The sequence below is a fragment of the Ranitomeya variabilis genome, chromosome 7 (assembly GCF_051348905.1).
Source record: "Ranitomeya variabilis isolate aRanVar5 chromosome 7, aRanVar5.hap1, whole genome shotgun sequence".
NCBI classification, from domain to species: domain Eukaryota; kingdom Metazoa; phylum Chordata; class Amphibia; order Anura; family Dendrobatidae; genus Ranitomeya; species Ranitomeya variabilis.
In genome coordinates, this window is record NC_135238.1 from 43,597,987 (window position 1) to 43,616,586 (window position 18,600).

The window sequence follows — 18,600 nt, forward strand, 5'->3', positions numbered from 1 at the left end:
CTACAGAATCCCCGAACCACACCAGGAGATAATCTGCAAGGAGGTGAAGAGAATGCTGGACCCCGGGGTGATAGAGGAATCAAGAAGTGGCTGGTCAAGTCCTCGTCCTCGTATCGAAGCCCAATGGCGAGTAGCGATTTTGTAATGACTACTGCAGGCTCAATGAGGTGTCCAGTGTTGACGCGTACCCAATGTCCGGCATGGACGAACTCAAATGGGATGTTATATACCTGGTAACGAGAATCAGGCAGTGTCTCTTGGGAGAAGCAGGAACTCCAACTGTGCGGGTCAACTGCAGGGAAAGGACTCATATGGACTGTGTTTTCTTTGTTTTACCTTTATGCCAGCAAGGCTTGGTTTATTTTGCTGAACCCACCAAGGTTTATGCTATCCACAATAAACCAGCAGGTGATCGTCTACCAGAATGTTTCCTCTGTCTACCTGGGAAAGCAGCTGAGCGTGTCAACCCCTCACAACATGTACAGAAAGCTGCACACACACTGTACTAATTGTATATGTCACTGACATCTATCTATTCTATGTGTGTTATAAATATATTTTTATATCTTTATTTTTATATAGCGCTCACATATTCCGCAGCGCTTTACAGGTTTGCACACATTATCGTCACTGTCCCTGTTACAGTCTGTTACAATCTAAATTCCCTATCAGTATGTCTTTGGAATGTGGGAGGAAACTGGAGTACCCGGAGGAAACCCATGCAAACACGGAGAGAACATACAAACTCTTTGCAGATGTTGTCCTTAGTGGGGCTTGAACCCAGGACTCCAGCGCTGCAAGGCTGCTGTGCTATCCACTGCGCCACCGCGCTGTGTGTATAACCCATATATCTGTATCTATGTGTGTAATCCATCTCTTCTAGACTGTCGGGTCCCAGTGTCATTTTAGAGTACGTGGCTGCTGAATTACCGGCTTTTCTTCTATCTATATAATATTTATACATATATCTGTGTGTGTCACTGACATCTATATATCTATGTGTATACTGTATATCTATTCTAACCTGTCACTCTATGATTTTACTGTATGCAGCACATGAATTGCCGGCTTTTTATCTATCTATCTATTTATCATCTACTTTAAAATACTTTAGTGGCAACACAATTATTACCGATCACGAATCCGAATGTGCCACATTTGTGCCGAATTTGTGTTTGTCGATCGTTTTACAAACATATTAGCACATGTCCTGTCATCACTTCTATCATGGAAATGCCCCTTTGACTAACGTTATCATCCATCCAATAGACTGTATGAGGACATGAGGTCCTGGTGATGGTCGGCCTGGAATCACATGATCACACAAATCCCAGAACACTGCCCCCTATCAGTGGAAATGTGAGAAAATCCAATAATGACACCAAATGCTTGAAGACTTTATCCTGAGCATCAGATTATATAGTTCAATGTATCTTTATAGAGAGAATGAGAAGATAAAAGAAACTGTCAGAAAAGAGTAAATGTGTTATAATGTCATATGATGAGAATTGGAAATGGGAAAAGCTCAGCCAAACCTCTGTAACCACCGGCTGTAATCTAACACCTGGAAATTGCCAGGATGTTATTTCATTCATCCCTATTTCTGCCTCCATCATTATCAGCTGCTTTATAAGAGGCCGATAGTGAGAGAAAAAGTATTGGTTATTCCGCTGCATTGTGACATCATCTCTTACCTTATATGGAAGCGGGCAGTGATGTCACACAGGTGAGTGATGATGTCACAATAGAGCGGAACCTTAAAAACCCTCGGTTCCATCTCACTGGCTCAGACTTGGTATATGTCTGTCTCCTGACAACACTGTACCTAGATCTTCTCCTTGTGAGATTAGCGCTTTACTTGCGATTTACTTGTGGAATAGCGAAACTGTATTAGAGGATACTTCTGGATTTTCCTGAAGATCACTGACTGAGGACTTCTACATCTGGAGGTAAATCTGTTTTGTGTTGTTATTTATGAAACTATTATTATTTATTGTTATAGCGCCATTTTTTCCATGGCGTTTTACATGTGAGGCGGGGTATACATAATAAAAACAAGTACAATAGTCTTGAACAATACAAGTCACAACTGGTACAGGAGGAGTGAGGACCCTGCCCGCGAGGGCTCACAATCTACAAGGGATGGGTGAGAATACAGTAGGCGAGGATAGAGCTGGTCATGCAGCGGTTTGGTCGATCGGTGGTTACTGCAGGTTGTAGGCTTGTCGGAAGAGGTGGGTCTTCAGGTTCTAACTAGAAGCTTTCTTCTCCTTATTTTTTCATGTATTCTTGAATTTTGTATGAAAACACTTTTTGCGTTTGTTGCCATTTTCTGACACCCGTAGCGGTTTCTTTTTTCGTGATTTGGGGTTGGGTGAAGGATTATTTTTTGCACCCTGAGCTGTCGTTTTTACTGATACCATGATGGGGAACATGCGATGTTTTGATGAGTAACTCGTCCGGCACAAATCACGGCACAATACAACAGAAAAAACATTTTCATGAATATTTTTATTTACAATTCATGAAACAAATCCAGTCCTCAGTGGCCGGATATAAGAGTAGGAATGGCCGCGAGAAAACCAGGGAGCAAATATCAGTGTCCAGCAATTTACAGGGGGAGGAGGGGAGATTTCCTTTATTAATAAATAGTAGTAATAATAATGGCAGCCAGCGCTCTACCTGTATGGGGCAGGGCGGGCTGCACCAGGGATTATAGCACTGTGTAATATGGCTCCAATGTTATCTTCTCCCCTTCAGATCTCCCTCCTGACTCTGTCTGGTCCAGGACCACAGAGGGGACGTCAGCTCCTGGCTGTCTGGTCCAGGACCACAGAGGGGACATCAGTCACCACCTACATAAGCTGAGAAGAGAACATCAGCGTGCACAGGACCCCGCAGAGCCGGACATCTGTAGAGTGAGTATAATGGCTGCCGCCAGGGTCCATCTTCTTACACTAATTAGATAAGTGGAGGAGGCCGGACCACGGCTGTCAGCACCGACCACTGAGTTAGGCCAGAATTGCACCTGACAACCTCCCGCATTTAACCACTATCATTCGGCTACTTGTTGGCTGATTGTCGGGTGTCTGGTGCCATTAAGGCAGTTCTTACTGCTGGAAAATACTGACCAAATACTGAGCATGTGAACATGGCCTAAAGCTGAAAATTATTTGGTTTAGATCTGAAATAAAACTTGTGTCAGAGTATAATGTAGCCCCCCCCTCATAAAATATGTAGCTCCCCTCATAAAATATAATGCAGCCCCCTCATAGAGTATAATGCATCCCCTCCCATAGAGTATAATGTAGCCCCCTTAAATAAAATAATGTAGCCCCCTCGTAGAATATAATGCAGCCCTCAAATAGAATAATGCAGCCCCCTCATAGAGTAAAATGCAGCCCCTTCATAGGGTATAATGCAGTCCCCTTAAAGAATATAATGTAGCCCCCTCAAATACTATATTGCAGCCCCCCATAGAGTAAAATGCTGCCCCTTCATAGGGTATAATGCAAACTCCCATAGAATATAATGTAGCCCCCTCATATAATATAATGCAGCCCCTCCATAGAATATAATGTAGCCTCTCCATAGAATATAATACAGCCCCACAGTCCTACAGTCTTATGGCCACCAGTACTAACTGATATATATATATATATATATATATATATATATATATATATATATCCCACAATCCTCACCTCTCCTCCTCATTCCCCCGCGGTTCCAGACTCTGCTCCAGTCTCAGCAGCTGCACTGCCATCTGCCCGGCACACAGTATGAGGTGACGTCATCACGCACCGGCTGTGGCAGAGGCAGAGGGCAATAATGGAGCAGGGAGTATCATCTGATGCCCTCTCCTCTATTATTGCACCTATGATGCCGATACAGTTGAATGCGGCACATGCTGGGGGCAGCAGCGGTGGAGCAGCAGGCGACAGGAGGAAGGAGACGACTGCTGCGGCTAAAGCCTGTGCCCGCTGCTAAAGAGAAATTAATATTCACTGCTCCCCACGCCCATGGCCAGTCCGACCTGGGCTCTACACACAGAACTGAGGAATAAAATGGTAAAACTCATCTGTTCCTTATACTACAGGTGGAATAATTCTCTACTGCTGGAAGGTTCTCAAAGTTTTACTTGTTGAGCGTTGAAAACTCCAAGTGTAAACTTTGTTCTGGATTAGGAATCTTATTTCCATCGGGAATTCACCAGATATTACTGTAAGTATTCTGAGGTCATAACAAACATTTCCTGCCTAAAAATAAAAGAATAAAATCTGACCGATCTATTGTTCCTTTTAGGGTTGATAAACGACTACAGAGCTGAAATCTTGACAAGAAGATCCCTGTCGATTACTAAGATCCCAGCTGAATTCTGTAGCACTACTAGTGACATCACATTTCTTGGATTTACAAGAAGAGTAAAGTAGTTAGAAGGTAACGATACTTTTCTGTAACATTTAAGTCTAAGTTGCAATGTGTGAACATGATGTGAGGAATAGCGCCATTTCCGGCCATTATATGGCTTGTATGGTATTTTGTATTGTTCTACAATTTTCACCCTACAGTCACTATCTCTAATTTGCATTTGTCTTTGAATCAGTGTCTCCCGCAAAAAAAGTATTTTACCTCTTACCTTAGGTAGCACAGAGCCATGGAGGAAATTATATATCAGTACTGAGCATTGTAGCTGTGAATCCAGCTCTGGTATAAGCTAATGTACCTGCTAGAATCCTGCAGGACAATGATTCTGTGCTTCCTCCTGGCAGTGCTCCTCCTCTGCCTCCTAACTTGTGAAATCTCTGTGCAGAGCAAGACGGATTACAGGAGGTTATTCAGAGTTAATGAGCTCAGGAGACGGGAAAGTGGAGGAATTGACCCATAAGAATAGATTAAAGACGATTTCTCTGATATCATATGTTACAAAGTTTCTTATAATCACTTATACTAGTGATTTATACAATTTGTTGCCGGGCAGTTCCCATGTAAACACTTTCTCGATGTTTTGCGGCTTCATCTTCTCGTCCTTCCATACTACTTATGGTCACTACTTTTTGGCTTTTGCTGTTTATTGTCCTATAACTTTTTTCCATTTGTGGATTATTCTGCAGGACTTCTCGCACACTGAGTGACTTCTGCGTGTTGCTCTGCGCTGTGAGATCTGCGACTATTGTGCGCCGGAAGAGCACGTTACTGAACACTTTTGAGGAGAAACCATGAGTTCTCGGGAATTGAGGCAGCTGATCATGGACAACATTGCATGGATGAACCGGCCAGAAAACCGAAGTAAGTGAACCTTTACAATGTAAGGGGTGTGTGTGGGGGGATTATACCGGGGTCTTTTTGTCGTCACCCCAGTAACAACAGGTTCCACTCTCTAGTTCTTTCCATAAGAGGAGTTAGAAATATTTCTGCCTGTATACTGGGGACAATGTTAGACGGGGAACTAAACTAATAACTCTGGGTATTGTAGTAGTGACGATCGGTGGGGTCCGGACCCTCAGACCAGCACACATCGCTCACAACAGGGGTCAACGTGCTTAGATTATTCTTGGGTGTGTGCAGAGCGGTGTCCCGGCCCAGTAAAAATTTATAGAGAAATAATAGATAGATAATAGATAGATAATAGATGATAGACACATTTGTACCTGTCATTTATGATATTTTCTGTCATTATAATACATGAGTTTTTCCCTTCAGATCAGAGCCCTGTGATCGGAAGACTCAGGTCGTCTCAGACAAGAGGAGGAAGGATTGAAGATGACAGAGATTATTTACCTTCTCCAGAGAGAAGAAGAAGAGTTAGAGACCCATCCAGGCGCTCAGTACGAGAGGAGACCAGACACAGGAGCCGTTCGCCACATAGGCCGCTACCTGACCGTCCCATCTCTCCTGAGCCTTTACCACCGACCACGCGCCCTGACAATCTCAGGCCTGCGGAGGCTTTACCACCGACCACGCTCCCTGACAATCTCAGGCCTGCGGAAGCTTTACCACCGACCACGCTCCCTGACAATCTCAGGCCTGCGGAGGCTTTACCACCGACCACGCTCCCTGACCGTCACAGTTCTGCTGATGCGTCACTACCGAGCAGCAGCAATAATAGGAGTGGTGGAAATGAAGCGGCAACCACCTCCGGGGCCGATCCTCAGCCAAATTTTATTCCACCATCCGTGGGCACAGATGCTGAGAATCAGGCCGGATTAGATTCAGTTGAGGATACAACCCCACCGCAGGCTGCACCCCTGCGGAGGAGAGGACGGCGGAGAGGAATGACAAGGATACGGCAAATAGAACGCCTTCCTACCAGGAGCGCCACAGGCCAGGAGGAGATTCCTTCTTGTGCCATATGCCTAGGTGATTATGAAGTAGGTGAGCAGCTTATTGTGCTGCCCTGCCGACATCTTTTTCATCAGAGCTGCATTACACCATGGCTCCGCCAAAACCGCTACTGTCCTTACTGCCGCCAAAACTGTTTCCAACAGAACAGACAGAGAAGAGCATAAATCCCAACATGTGCTCGTGTATCCATCCCCAATATATATTTATTTCCTTTATTAATGATTTTTACTAAATAAAATGTATATGTTTTTTATACTTATGAAGTCAGCACTCCATTTTTTCAGTTTTCTATGTTACCAGGAGTTTCTTCGTGTACGGCCATATTGATACATTTATAGAGGAACAGTCACACGATGCAACTACTTTTTACCTATTTATGCATCATTTCCGGAATTTTCTAAACTACATCAGTGATATGTCCGCCACTGCATTACAGAATCCATTTAGCTCTAGTGGTCCCCATACTTGCCATTATCCGTTCTGCAATTTCTGGGGCAACACCTCTATTAAATCTGTGGACAGTTTGCTCCAATTACAAAACAAGCACTAAATCTATTGTACTACTTCTAATCTGATTTACTATGCTGCACGTGAGTGTCCATATATATGGGGCTGCATTACACTATAGAGGCTGCCTATGGGGGTGCATTATATTAGGGGCTGCATTACACTATAGAGGCTGCCTATGGGGGTGCATTATATTAGGGGCTGCATTATACTATAGAGGCTGCCTATGGGGGTGCATTATATTAGGGGCTGCATTACACTATAGAGGCTGCCTATGGGGGTGCATTATATTAGGGGCTGCATTATACTATAGAGGCTGCGTTATACTACAGAGGCTGCCTATGGGGGAGCATTATATTACATTATACTAGGGGGTGCATTATATTATAGAAGCTGCCTTTGGAGGTGCATTATATTAGGGGCTGAATTATACTATAGAGGCTGCCTGTGGCGGTGCATTATATTATAGAGGCTGCCTATGGGATGCATTATACTATAAAGGCTGCGTTTGGGGCTGCATTATACTATAAAGGCTGCCTGTGGGGGTGCATTATACTATAGAGGCTGCCTATGGGCCTACATTATACTATAGAGGCTGCCTATGGGGGGGGGGGCATTATATTAGGGGCTGCCTTACACTATAGAGTCTGCATTATACTATAGAGTCTGCCTATGGGGGATGCATTATACTACTGAGTCGGCCTATGGGGGTGCATTATACTATAGAGTCTGCCTATAGAGGCTGCCTATGGCGGGTGCATTATGCTATAGAGGGTGCCTATGGGGGTGCATTATATTAGGGGCTGCATTATACTATAGTCTCCTTATGGGAGGTACATTATACTATAGAGTCTGCCTACGGGGGGTGCATTATACTATGGAGTCTGACTACGGGGGGTGCATTACACTTTAGAGTCTGCCTATGGCGGGTGCATTATGCTATAGAGGCTGCCTATGAGGTTGCATTATACTATAGAAGCTGCCTATGGGGGTGAATTATATTAGGAGCTGAATTATATTATAGAATTGTTATCAATAAAAGATCCAAAAATAATTATGTGCTTAAACATTGGGCTTATTAGCCACATCAGCGCCACCAGTCCTTCCTATTTCTTATATTGTAATCAGCCCCTAATCGCCCGGACCCCCAAAGATCCCGAGATTCTCCGTCAGAACAGAGCTATGGGGGAAGCCATGAATTACGTCCTATGACTGATGTGTGAACACCCGGACAGTACGGGGGGCCGGGGAGGTGACGTGCTGTGGATGGAGACCCCTTTAGGAGCTTGTCACATTGGGGGTGTTAGAGCCCTAGGGGTCTCTGGAGACGTCCTACCTTCTTCGGGCCTCCTCCATTTTCAGTCGGCAATTAGGGGTCTCGTGTTCCTTCTTTGATGGGTGGAGTCTCGTCATGGGGGTCTCGGGACAAGATCCTGCGGGAGCAGCCAGAAAATGGAGGGTTACGGTAACGTAAATGATCGGGCAGACCCCTGTATAAAAGCCGGGAGGTGGGAGCTGTGATGGGGTCACTGCAGCGGGAAAACAGAAGTTTGCAAAAATGTCTGAATTTAAAGGGGCCGTTCCCTTCTGATCTAATGTGCCAGAAAGGTGTTGTGGGGGTCCCACTGATCCCCCAGATGTCAGTCCTCCACAGGCGGATACTTACCGGAGGACACCGGGCTGTCCCCCTGCTGGCTGCCACGGTCCCCACATGGCGGGATGGAGGGGCTCGGAACGGCAGTAATTGGAGGGCGGCGTTTTCGGGACTTGGCTGCAGACAGCAGAAGCATGCGCGCGGAGCGGCTCATGGAGGCCGGGGGAGGGGAGGCCACGCTCTGCAGCTTGTCTCGCAGCTTCTGACTCCTACAGGTACAGACACGACATGAGGGGGCAGAGGATTAAATCCCAGGACCCCCAGAAATAACAGCTCGCAGGTGGCTGAGATTAATCAGAGCTCAGACCAAAGGTGCAGTAACCGCCCTCTCCAGCAAAGCAACGAACCTGAGATCAATGAGTCCGGCTGTACAACACTGTAGAAGAGCTGCAGTGTAAAGAATGGTGGAGGGACAGAGCACCAGAAGGGACGCTGCTGACTGCACCCACAGACCGCGAGATCCCAGGAGCGGGTGAGAATGCGCCCAGCGGGTACGTACCGGGCCTCGGGGTCCTGAGCGTCCAGGGTGGGCTGCTCTCCGGAGTGTAGGGGAGAGACTGGACAGGAGCGGCTGCCCTGTAAGGGAAAAAGAGCAGTGATGGGTAACAGACGGCCTGGAGCTCGACTAACGGCAGCGCTGCCGAGAGCACAATGGAGGGTGGCCGCTGCTGAGAGCACAACGGAGGGTGGCCGCTGCCGAGAGCACAACGGAGGGGGGCCGCTGCCGAGAGCACAACGGAGGGGGGCCGCTGCCGAGAGCACAGCGGAGGGGGGCCGCCGCCGAGAGCACAACGGAGGGGGGCCGCTGCCGAGAGCACAACGGAGGGGGGCCGCTGCTGAGAGCACAACGGAGGGGGACGGAGGATCTACAGTCCCCTGCAGTGGATTCAGTCTCCTCCTACGGAGGGAGATCCATCATCCGGGGTCAGATGTGTCAGCCCCTCTGGAAACAAAAGGCATGCTGGGAGATGTAGTTCCATGATGTCATTAATGAGGGAAGTAGCCGGGTCGTCCTTCCTACACCACACGACGTACCCCAGAGCCTTCGAGCCGCTCCTCATCCTCTTCATCCGGGGTGGAGAGGACGCGGATGAACGACAGACCGAACTGCTCCTGCTTGTTGAAGGGCTGCGTGCAGGTGACACGGTCCCACTTCTCCAGGGCGGCTCCTGCGAGGAAGTCTCCTGCCGAGGGGAGTCTGCTCTACAGAAAAACCTGCAGTCCCCCCAGAGCAGCACACACTCCAGTCACCTCCGGAGCTGCATCCACAGAAATTATTCATATACTCCAGCCACCACCAGAGCTGCATCCACAGAAAATATTCATATACTCCAGTCACCAGAGCTGCATCCACAGATAATATTCATATACTCCAGCCACCTCCGGAGCTGCATCCACAGAAAATATTCATATACTCCAGCCACCTCCAGGGCTGCATCCACAGATAATATTCATATACTCCAGCCACCTCCAGAGCTGCATCCACTGAAAATATGCATATACTCCAGCCACCTCCAGAGCTGCAGTCTGTAAATTCACACATTATGCTCCACTCACATCTACAGTGGCATGTAACCGTTTATCCCCTGCTGGTCAGAATCACTGTTATTGTGAACAGTGAAGAGAGCTGAAGATGAAATGATCTGTAAAAGGCCTAAAGTTACAGATGTCGCCTCTCCTTGGTGTTTTAGGCAATAAAAATATATATTTTTTTCATCGTTTACATTTTAAAAATTACAAAAAGGAAAATGAGCAGATGAAAAAGTTTGTGCACCCTGCATGGTTAGTACAAGTATCAGCCTGTAAACGCTTTCTGTATCCAGACACGAGTCTTTCAGTTCTTGTGTGAGGGATTTTCCTCCGTTCTTCCTTGTAGAATTCCTCCAGTTCTGTGAGATTCCTGGGGCGTTTTGCTTCCTCTGCTATTTTGAGGTTTCGCCACAGATTTTCAATGATGCTGAGATCAGGGGACTGTGAGGGCCATTGTAAAACCTTCAGTTTGCCCCTTTTCAGGTCTATTGTGGATTGTGACGTGTGTTTAGGACCATTCTCCATATGTAGCAGCCATCCTCTTCCTCTTTTCACCTTCAGCTTTTTTACAGATGTTTTTTTCAAGAATTTGTTGAAATTTCATTGAATCCATTCTTCACTCTACCCTTGAAATTTTCCCCAAGCTATTGGCTGCAACACAGTGCAAAGAATGATCCTCCCCCATGCTTAATGGTTGGCGAGATGTTATTTTCCTGACATTCTGTGCCCTTTTTTCTCCACCTTTTATCATTGTGGCCACAGAGTTCTATTTTATCCTCATCGGTCCACAGGACTTGTTTCCAAAATGCATCAGGCTTGTTTAGATGTTCTTTGCAGACTTCTAAAGCTGAATTCCATTGATTGGATGCAGGAGAGGTTTTCCCCTGATGACTCTTCCATGAAGGTCATATTTGTGCAGGTGTCTCTGAACAGTAGAACAATGTACCACAACTCCAGAGTCTGCTCAATCTTTCTGAAGGTCTTTTGCAGCCAAGTGGGAGTTCTGATTTGCTTCTCTACCAATCCTATGAGCAGCTCTTGATGAAATTTTCCTTGGTCTTCCAGACCTTATCTTGACCTCCACTGTTTCTGGTAACTGCCATTTTTTAACTACATTACTAAATGAGGAAAAGGCAACATGGAAACGCTTTTCTATCTTCTTATAGCCTTCTCCTGCTTTGTGGGCTCCACCATTTTCCTTTTCAGAATGCTAGGCAGCCGCTTAGAAGAATTCAAAGCTGCTGTTTTTTGGTTAGAGGAGGCTGGGTTTTTATAAAGCTGGGAAATTTCCATCATCGGCCTTTCCTAACAATTATAGTGAAGAAGCCATAACCTTAACAGGCTAATTAAGGTCTGAAACCTGGGTCAAAGTTATCTGAGCACACATATATCCAAGGGTGCACAAACCTTGGCATCAGCCAGTTGTCCTTTAAGTAATTTTGAAAATCTAAAAGATGAAATTACTGTATATACTCGAGTATAAGCCGAGATTTTCAGCCCACTTTTTTTGGCTGAAAGTAACCCTCTCGGCTTATACTCGAGTCATACCCAAGGGTCGGCAGGGGAGGGGGAGCGGAGCTTTGTAATAATACTGCTCCTGGCACGGTCCCTGCACGTTTTTTTCCCCCCCGACAGCTTGTTTCTGTAGTGAGCGGTCACATGGTACCGCTCACTACAGTAATGAATATGGACCCGACTCCACTCCCATAGGGGTGGAGCCGCATATTCATTACTGTAATGAGGGGTACCATGTGAAAGCTCACTACAGGAAGAAGCTGCCGGGGTACAGACGTGCAGGGACCGCGCCAGGAGCAGGTGATATAACGCAGTGCGCTATATTCACCTGCTCCCCGTTCCACCGTCGGCGCCGCTGCCTCCTCTACACTGACACTCAGGTCAGAGGGTGCGGTGACGCAATTAGTGCGCGCCGCCCTCTGCCTGAACATCAGTGCACAGGATGGGGAAGACACAGCGGCGGTCGGCGGTGGAATGGGGAGCAGGTGAATATAGCAAGTGCCGAGGGCCTGAGAGGTGAGTATGCGATTTTTTTATTCTTTTAATCGCAGCAACAGCATATGGGGCAAATGTCTGTATGGAGCATCTTATGGGGCCATAATCCACATTTGTGCAGCATTGTATGGGGCATATTTTAATATGGAGCATCTTATGGGGCCATCATGAACTGTATGGAGCATTATATGGGGCTCCTGATTTAATATGGACATTCAAAAACACTTAACCTACTGATGTCTCAATTAATTTTACTTTTATTGGTATCTATTTTTATTTTTGACATTTACCAGTAGCTGCTGCATTTCACATCCCAGGCTTATACTCGAGTCAATAAGTTTTCCCAGTGTTGGCTTATACTCAAGTACATACGAGATATAGATAGATAGATAGAATTTTCCTTCTCACCCCAAATGGGGGTGGTCTTTGTTGTCCTTCCTCATTCTCGAGTCCTCCTGGGAGTTTGAGGGTTCTGCGCAGGATCTTAGCTGTTCCCAGCATTGCGCTTTTCTGGACAGAGCTCAGATGTTGCTCCTGGGATCTGTTGCAGCCATCCTTCCTCTTAGGGGTCACTGCTCCACGTGCTACGATCACCACTGGAATCACTGTTGCCTCCACACCTTCTCCAGTTCTCCTCTGAGGCCCTGGTGTTTCTCCAGCTTCTCATATTCCTTCTTTCTGATGTTGCTGCCTCATCTATTATCATTGCTGTCCTCTGCTCCTTGTCTACTATCACGTCTGGTTGGTTAGCCAACACCTGCTTATCCATCTGGATCTTTAGATCCCACAGGATTTTAGCCCCTTCATTCTCCACCATTTCTCTGGGGTCTCCCACCTGGACTTAGCCCATACGCTGTGCAGATGTTCCTGTATACAGTTCCCGCTCCTTGGTTGTGGCGTTCGGTAGACGCTGTTCCTGCATTTCGCATCCTGCCATTGTGTGTTGGACGATTTCTGAGGTTTCTTTGCATAGTCTGCACCTTGGGTCTTGTCTTGTAGATTCCGGCTTCTATGGATCTGGTCCTTGGTGCTCGCTCTTTTGCCGCTATGATCAGTGCCTCTGTCTCGGAGTCCAGCTTTCTCCAGCCATTGGTAGGATTTCTCCATGTCAGCCGCCTCCATTATCTGTCGATGGTACGTCCCATGCAGCGGCTTGTCTTGCCATGGTGCTTCATGGTCCTGCTCCTTCCAGATCTGTTGCTGCCTTAGGCTCTCTCAGCATCTCATCGTTTGGAGCCATTCTCCTGCTGTATTCCTGGATACTCCTGGTTTCATCCGTGATGGTGGCTTGGATGCTTATCAGGCCTCGACCACCCTCCTTTCTGCTGGCGTACAATCTTTGGGTGTTAGACTTAGGGTGGAGACCTCCATGCATTGTGAGGAGCTCTCGTGTCTTTTGGCCAGCACTGTTCACAATAACAGTAATTTTGACCAGGGGTGCACAAACTTTTACATGTTGCTGTACTACAGTCACACCTAAAGCTGCAATAAATAAAAAATTACATTTTCTGCACCAGCCACATCTAGAGCTGTTGTCACCATTTTCCTTTACCCTCTTTGAACATCCGGACCCCTCTGTGGTTCTTCATCAGTCTGGCGTCTGCCGGTGGCATCAGCGTGGTCGTGGGGAGGAGAGTGGTGAACCCCTTATCCAGAGTCCAGATGGAACGTCCCACGTCGATCTGTAGGAAGGCCGAACCACTGTTTCCTGTTCACGGGGGCGGACACAACACATGAGAGCAGAGACACCCAGTCACACACAAGCTGGAACACCAAGATCTGCTACAACTGCGGCACCTATATCAATGTAGCCGATGTGACAGGCTCGATCCAACTGTAACTCCACCCGGAGCTGCCGGCTGCGGTCCCGGGGACAGCTGAGCCACGCTGGGTGAGGTTGTCTATCAGGAGATTCTCCACCGGATGTTTTGGGCCTTGCAACAGGTGGAAAGAGAAGTGTGTAACCTGCACGTCGAGGCTCCTGCAATACAAATAGGAGAGCAGAACGTCGGGGCCACGTGAAGACCGAAACTGGGATCATAAACACAAAAGAAATGCTGTCACAGCAGGCAGTAAAGCGAGCGGGTAATCCGCCTGCAGTGTATGTGCCGCCATCTAGTGGCCAAAGGTAACACACACAAGAAGATGGAAATATTAGGGGGGTTTTGCTCAATTAAAAAACAAAAAAATAAATGAAGCAACAAGTGAGTTGTGTGAGCCCGAGAGACCGAGGTTTAGCCCTAAAAATAAGAATTGTAGAATAAACAAATCATGGACACGTCGGGCGCGGCCTCAGGAGCTGCAGAGGTCAGCTGTGCTACACTGCCGGCATCCGCCTGTACCAGGAGCAGCTCCCGGCCCACTGACATTAGGGCGACCACAATCCCGGCGGGGGAGACAGCGCGCCATGTTGTGCTCACAGTCACTACGGGCAGCCGTACACTGGGGGGGGGGGGAGGGCGGCGACCGCGCACTCTGGGGGGGGGGGCAGGGACCGCACTCTGGGGGGGGGGGCAGGGACCGCACTCTGGGGGGGGGCAGGGACCGCACTCTGGGGGGGGGGCAGGGACCGCACTCTGGGGGGGGGGGCAGCGACCGTGCACTCTGGGGGGGGGGGCAGGGACCGCACTCTGGGGGGGGGGGCAGGGGGGCAGGGACCGCGCACTCTGGGGGGGGGGCAGGGACCGCACTCTGGGGGGGGGGCAGGGACCGCACTCTGGGGGGGGGCAGGGACCGCACTCTGGGGGGGGGGCAGGGACCGCGCACTCGGCGCCATGATGCAGAACACGGTCCGGCTGATTGTACAATGAATTGGTCTCCAGCAAAGTAACGCACAGAAAACGCCATTCACACCTCGGTATTCGGTAACAAGGTGAACCGGCCTGGGTGTACCAACATGGCAGCGTCTACACTGGAGTTGATTTCTTGAGGGGGAGGAGTGATTCCTTGGATCATGACATCACCGGAAAGGGCGGAGCCTCCTTCAGTCCAATGAAGATCCGATAACAGGAAGCTGCTGGTGGAGAAGAAGAGAAGTGAGGAGAGGACCGAGGGGCTGCAGCACGGAGCCGTGTGAGGAGAGGACCGAGGGGCCGCAGCATGGAGCCGTGTGAGCAGAGGACCGAGGGGCCGCAGCATGGAGCCGTGTGAGGAGAGGACCGAGGAGCTGCAGCATGGAGCCGTGTGAGGAGAGGACCGAGGAGCTGCAGCATGGAGCCCTGTGAGGAGAGGACCGAGGAGCTGCAGCATGGAGCCATGTGAGGAGAGGACCGAGGAGCTGCAGCATGGAGCCGTGTGAGGAGAGGACCGAGGGGCTGCAGCACGGAGCCGTGTGAGGAGAGGACCGAGGGGCTGCAGCATGGAGCCGTGTGAGGAGAGGACCGAGGAGCTGCAGCATGGAGCCGTGTGAGGAGAGGACCGAGGGGCCGCAGCATGGAGCCGTGTGAGGAGAGGACCGAGGGGCTGCAGCATGGAGCCGTGTGACGAGAGGACCGAGGGGCTGCAGCACGGAGCCAGTGTGAGGAGAGGACCGAGGGGCTGCGGCATGGAGCCGTGTGAGGAGAGGACCGAGGGGCTGCAGCACGGAGCCAGTGTGAGGAGAGGACCGAGGGGCTGCAGCATGGAGTCGTGTGAGGAGAGGACCGAGGGGCTGCAGCATGGAGCCGTGTGAGGAGAGGACCGAGGGGCTGCGGCATGGAGCCGTGTGAGGAGAGGACCGAGGGGCCGCAGCACGGAGCCAGTGTGAGGAGAGGACCGAGGGGCTGCAGCATGGAGTCGTGTGAGGAGAGGACCGAGGGGCTGCAGCATGGAGCCGTGTGAGGAGAGGACCGAGGAGCTGCAGCATGGAGCCCTGTGAGGAGAGGACCGAGGGGCTGCAGCATGGAGTCGTGTAAAGAGAGGACCGAGGAGCTGCAGCATGGAGCCGTGTGAGGAGAGGACCTGCAGCATGGAGCCGTGTGAGGAGAGGACCGAGGAGCTGCAGCATGGAGCCGTGTGAGGAGAGGACCGAGGGGCTGCGGCATGGAGCCGTGTGAGGAGAGGACCGAGGGGCCGCAGCACGGAGCCAGTGTGAGGAGAGGACCGAGGGGCTGCAGCATGGAGTCGTGTGAGGAGAGGACCGAGGGGCTGCAGCATGGAGCCGTGTGAGGAGAGGACCGAGGAGCTGCAGCATGGAGCCCTGTGAGGAGAGGACCGAGGGGCTGCAGCATGGAGTCGTGTGAAGAGAGGACCGAGGAGCTGCAGCATGGAGCCGTGTGAGGAGAGGACCGAGGGGCTGCAGAATGGAGCCGTGTGAGGAGAGGACCGAGGGGCTGCAGCATGGAGCCCTGTGAGGAGAGGACCGAGGGGCTGCAGCATGGAGTCGTGTGAGGAGAGGACCGAGGAGCTGCAGCATGGAGTCGTGTGAGGAGAGGACCGAGGGGCCGCAGCACGGAGCCGTGTGAGGAGAGGGCCGAGGGGCCGCAGCACGGAGCCGTGTGAGGAGAGGATCGAGGAGCTGCAGCATGGAGCCCTGTGAGGAGAGGACCGAGGAGCCACAGCACGGAGCCGTGTGAGGAGAGGACCGAGGGGCCGCAGCATGGAGCCGTGTGAGGAGAGGACCGAGGGGCCGCAGCATGGAGCCGTGTGAGGAGAGGACCGAGGGGCCGCAGCACGGAGCCGTGTGAGGAGAGGACCGAGGGGCCGCAGCACGGAGCCGTGTGAGGAGAGGATCGAGGAGCCGCAGCATGGAGCCGTGTGAGGAGAGGACCGAGGGGCCGCAGCATGGAGCCGTGTGAGGAGAGGACCGAGGGGCCGCAGCATGGAGCCGTGTGAGGAGAGGACCGAGGAGCCGCAGCACGGAGCCGTGTGAGGAGAGGACCGAGGGGCTGCAGCACGGAGCCGTGTGAGGAGAGGACCGAGGGGCTGCAGCATGGAGCCGTGTGAGGAGAGGACCGAGGGGCTGCAGCATGGAGCCGTGTGAGGAGAGGACCGAGGGGCTGCAGCATGGAGCCGTGTGAGGAGAGGACCGAGGGGCTGCAGCATGGAGCCGAGTGAGGAGAAGACAAGGGAATTGGGATCAGGACTCGGTGTGATGCGCTGAGGATGTAATGTGGAAAGGGGTTGGTGTCAATTGAGCAAAAGGAAGATGATGAGGGGCTGTGGGGAATGGAAGGATGATGAGGGGCCGTGTGTGGGGGGATGATGAGGGGCTGTGGGGAATGGAAGGATGATGAGGGGCCGTGTGTGGGGGATGATGAGGGGCTGTGTTGGGGATGGGAGGATGATGAGGGGTTGTGGGGGGGATCATACATACTGGTTTGCTGTAAAGTGAATGGGGTGATGTAACTCCCGTGTACACAGAATAGAAAAAAAACAGCTTACCGGAGCTCAGAAGCAGAGTCCCTGGGACCAAATGTAAATAAAATCTGAAGAAAGTCCAGCTGATAGGAAATGAAACAATTTAGTGGAAAAGAGATGAAAAATGAAAATGTGTTAATTTGCAGAGAGCATAGCAACACGAGGCCATGTGTGTCTGAAATGCGCGTTTCTATGCTGTCTCTGCAATTTAGCACGTTTTCATTTTTTATCTCTATTCCAATAAATGTAGCAATTTCCAAGAAGCTGGATTTTCTTTACATTTGTAATTCTCCTGTGTTGGGAGGTGGGGATGTCGCTCTCGTGAGGCTGCATGTTGGGGGCTGTGTTGGGGAAGCCGTCACTCCTGTGCTTTTTGTTACATATCGCTAACGTGGCTTAGGCTACTTTCACATTTCCGTCTTCTGGGCTCCGTCGCAATCCGTCGTTATGGGCAAAAAACGGATCCTGCAAATGTGCTTGCAGGATGCGTTTTTGTGCCCATAGACTTGTATTAGCAACGGATGGGCACACGTCGCATCAGTCATGCGACAGATCCGTCGTGTTTTGGCGGACGCGATGCACAAAAAAAGTTCAGTGTAACATTTTTTTGTGCGATTTGTCTGCCATTTCTGACCGCGCAAGCGTGGCTGGAACTCTGCCCCCTCCTCCCCGCTCATCACAATGGGCAGCGAATGCCCACGTTGTGCTAAATTTAGCACAACGTCCGACAGTTTGCGACGGCCCCGTACCGACGGAAGTGTGAAAGTAGCCTTAGTTGTACATATTGGTTTGTAAAGTTTATTGTTAGACTTGTATGTATAAATATATGTATATTTTTCTCCTTTTGTTAAGACTTATTTATTTGTTTTTAATAAAACTGTTTGAGAACTATGGGTTGAATTTTTATTTCTAAAGCTCGGGGTCTGTTCACACATTGCAATTTGTTGGGGAAACAATCTGCAGCAAAGTCCTCACCAGTAGACCTGCACTAAATAATTCAGATCTCACTGACAATTTATTTCCGGTCCTCAGCAGCATTTAGCATATTCTGACTAGAAGAGGCAATTTTTACCCCCACATTTGGGAGGAAAATTGGGGTGTGTTTTATAGTCTGAATATAGCTTGTGGGGGGGGGGGGGCACAGTTGTGGAGCAGGGTCACAGGGGCAGGGTCACCGCTGCAGGAAACCAGTAGCAGAAGTGGAGTGAGGCTGAAGG

At 49.9% G+C, this 18,600-nt stretch overlaps 1 protein-coding gene, 1 long non-coding RNA gene and 1 pseudogene across 4 annotated transcripts; 2 read left to right on the plus strand and 1 right to left on the minus strand.

Annotated features, from left to right (window-relative positions):
* The window catches only part of LOC143786200 (uncharacterized), a 45,892-nt pseudogene that overhangs the window by 13,918 nt on the left and 13,374 nt on the right, over positions 1–18,600 (plus strand).
* LOC143785835 (uncharacterized) lies at positions 1,802–6,600 on the plus strand. Of its 3 annotated transcripts, none has more exons than XR_013218105.1 (6): positions 1,802–1,949; positions 2,761–2,918; positions 4,100–4,224; positions 4,306–4,440; positions 5,115–5,289; positions 5,691–6,600. XR_013218105.1 is itself a non-coding variant. In XM_077274975.1 (6 exons), the coding sequence occupies exons 5-6, from the start codon at positions 5,220–5,222 to the stop codon at positions 6,507–6,509; spliced, it is 876 nt and encodes a 291-aa protein (XP_077131090.1). In that variant the 5' UTR covers positions 1,802–1,949; positions 2,761–2,918; positions 4,100–4,224; positions 4,306–4,440; positions 5,115–5,219; the 3' UTR covers positions 6,510–6,600. The 3 variants fall into 3 exon arrangements, 2 of the variants coding, with proteins under 2 accessions (XP_077131090.1, XP_077131091.1); XM_077274975.1 differs by having other exon boundaries at positions 5,704–6,600; XM_077274976.1 differs by lacking the exon at positions 1,802–1,949 and adding an exon at positions 1,983–2,234 and having other exon boundaries at positions 5,704–6,600.
* Positions 8,188–8,986, minus strand: LOC143785837 (uncharacterized). Its single transcript, XR_013218107.1, has 3 exons — positions 8,854–8,986; positions 8,519–8,715; positions 8,188–8,285 (listed from the first exon to the last, which is right to left on the minus strand). It is a non-coding gene; the product is annotated as an uncharacterized LOC143785837 (long non-coding RNA).

Coding starts and splice junctions, on each gene's coding strand:
- LOC143785835 (XM_077274975.1), top strand. CDS start 5,220: ATGAGTTCTCGGGAATTGAGGCAGCTGATCATGGACAACATTGCATGG. Junction 5,290..5,703: donor GAACCGGCCAGAAAACCGAA/GTAAGTGAACCT, acceptor TTTTCCCTTCAG/ATCAGAGCCCTGTGATCGGA.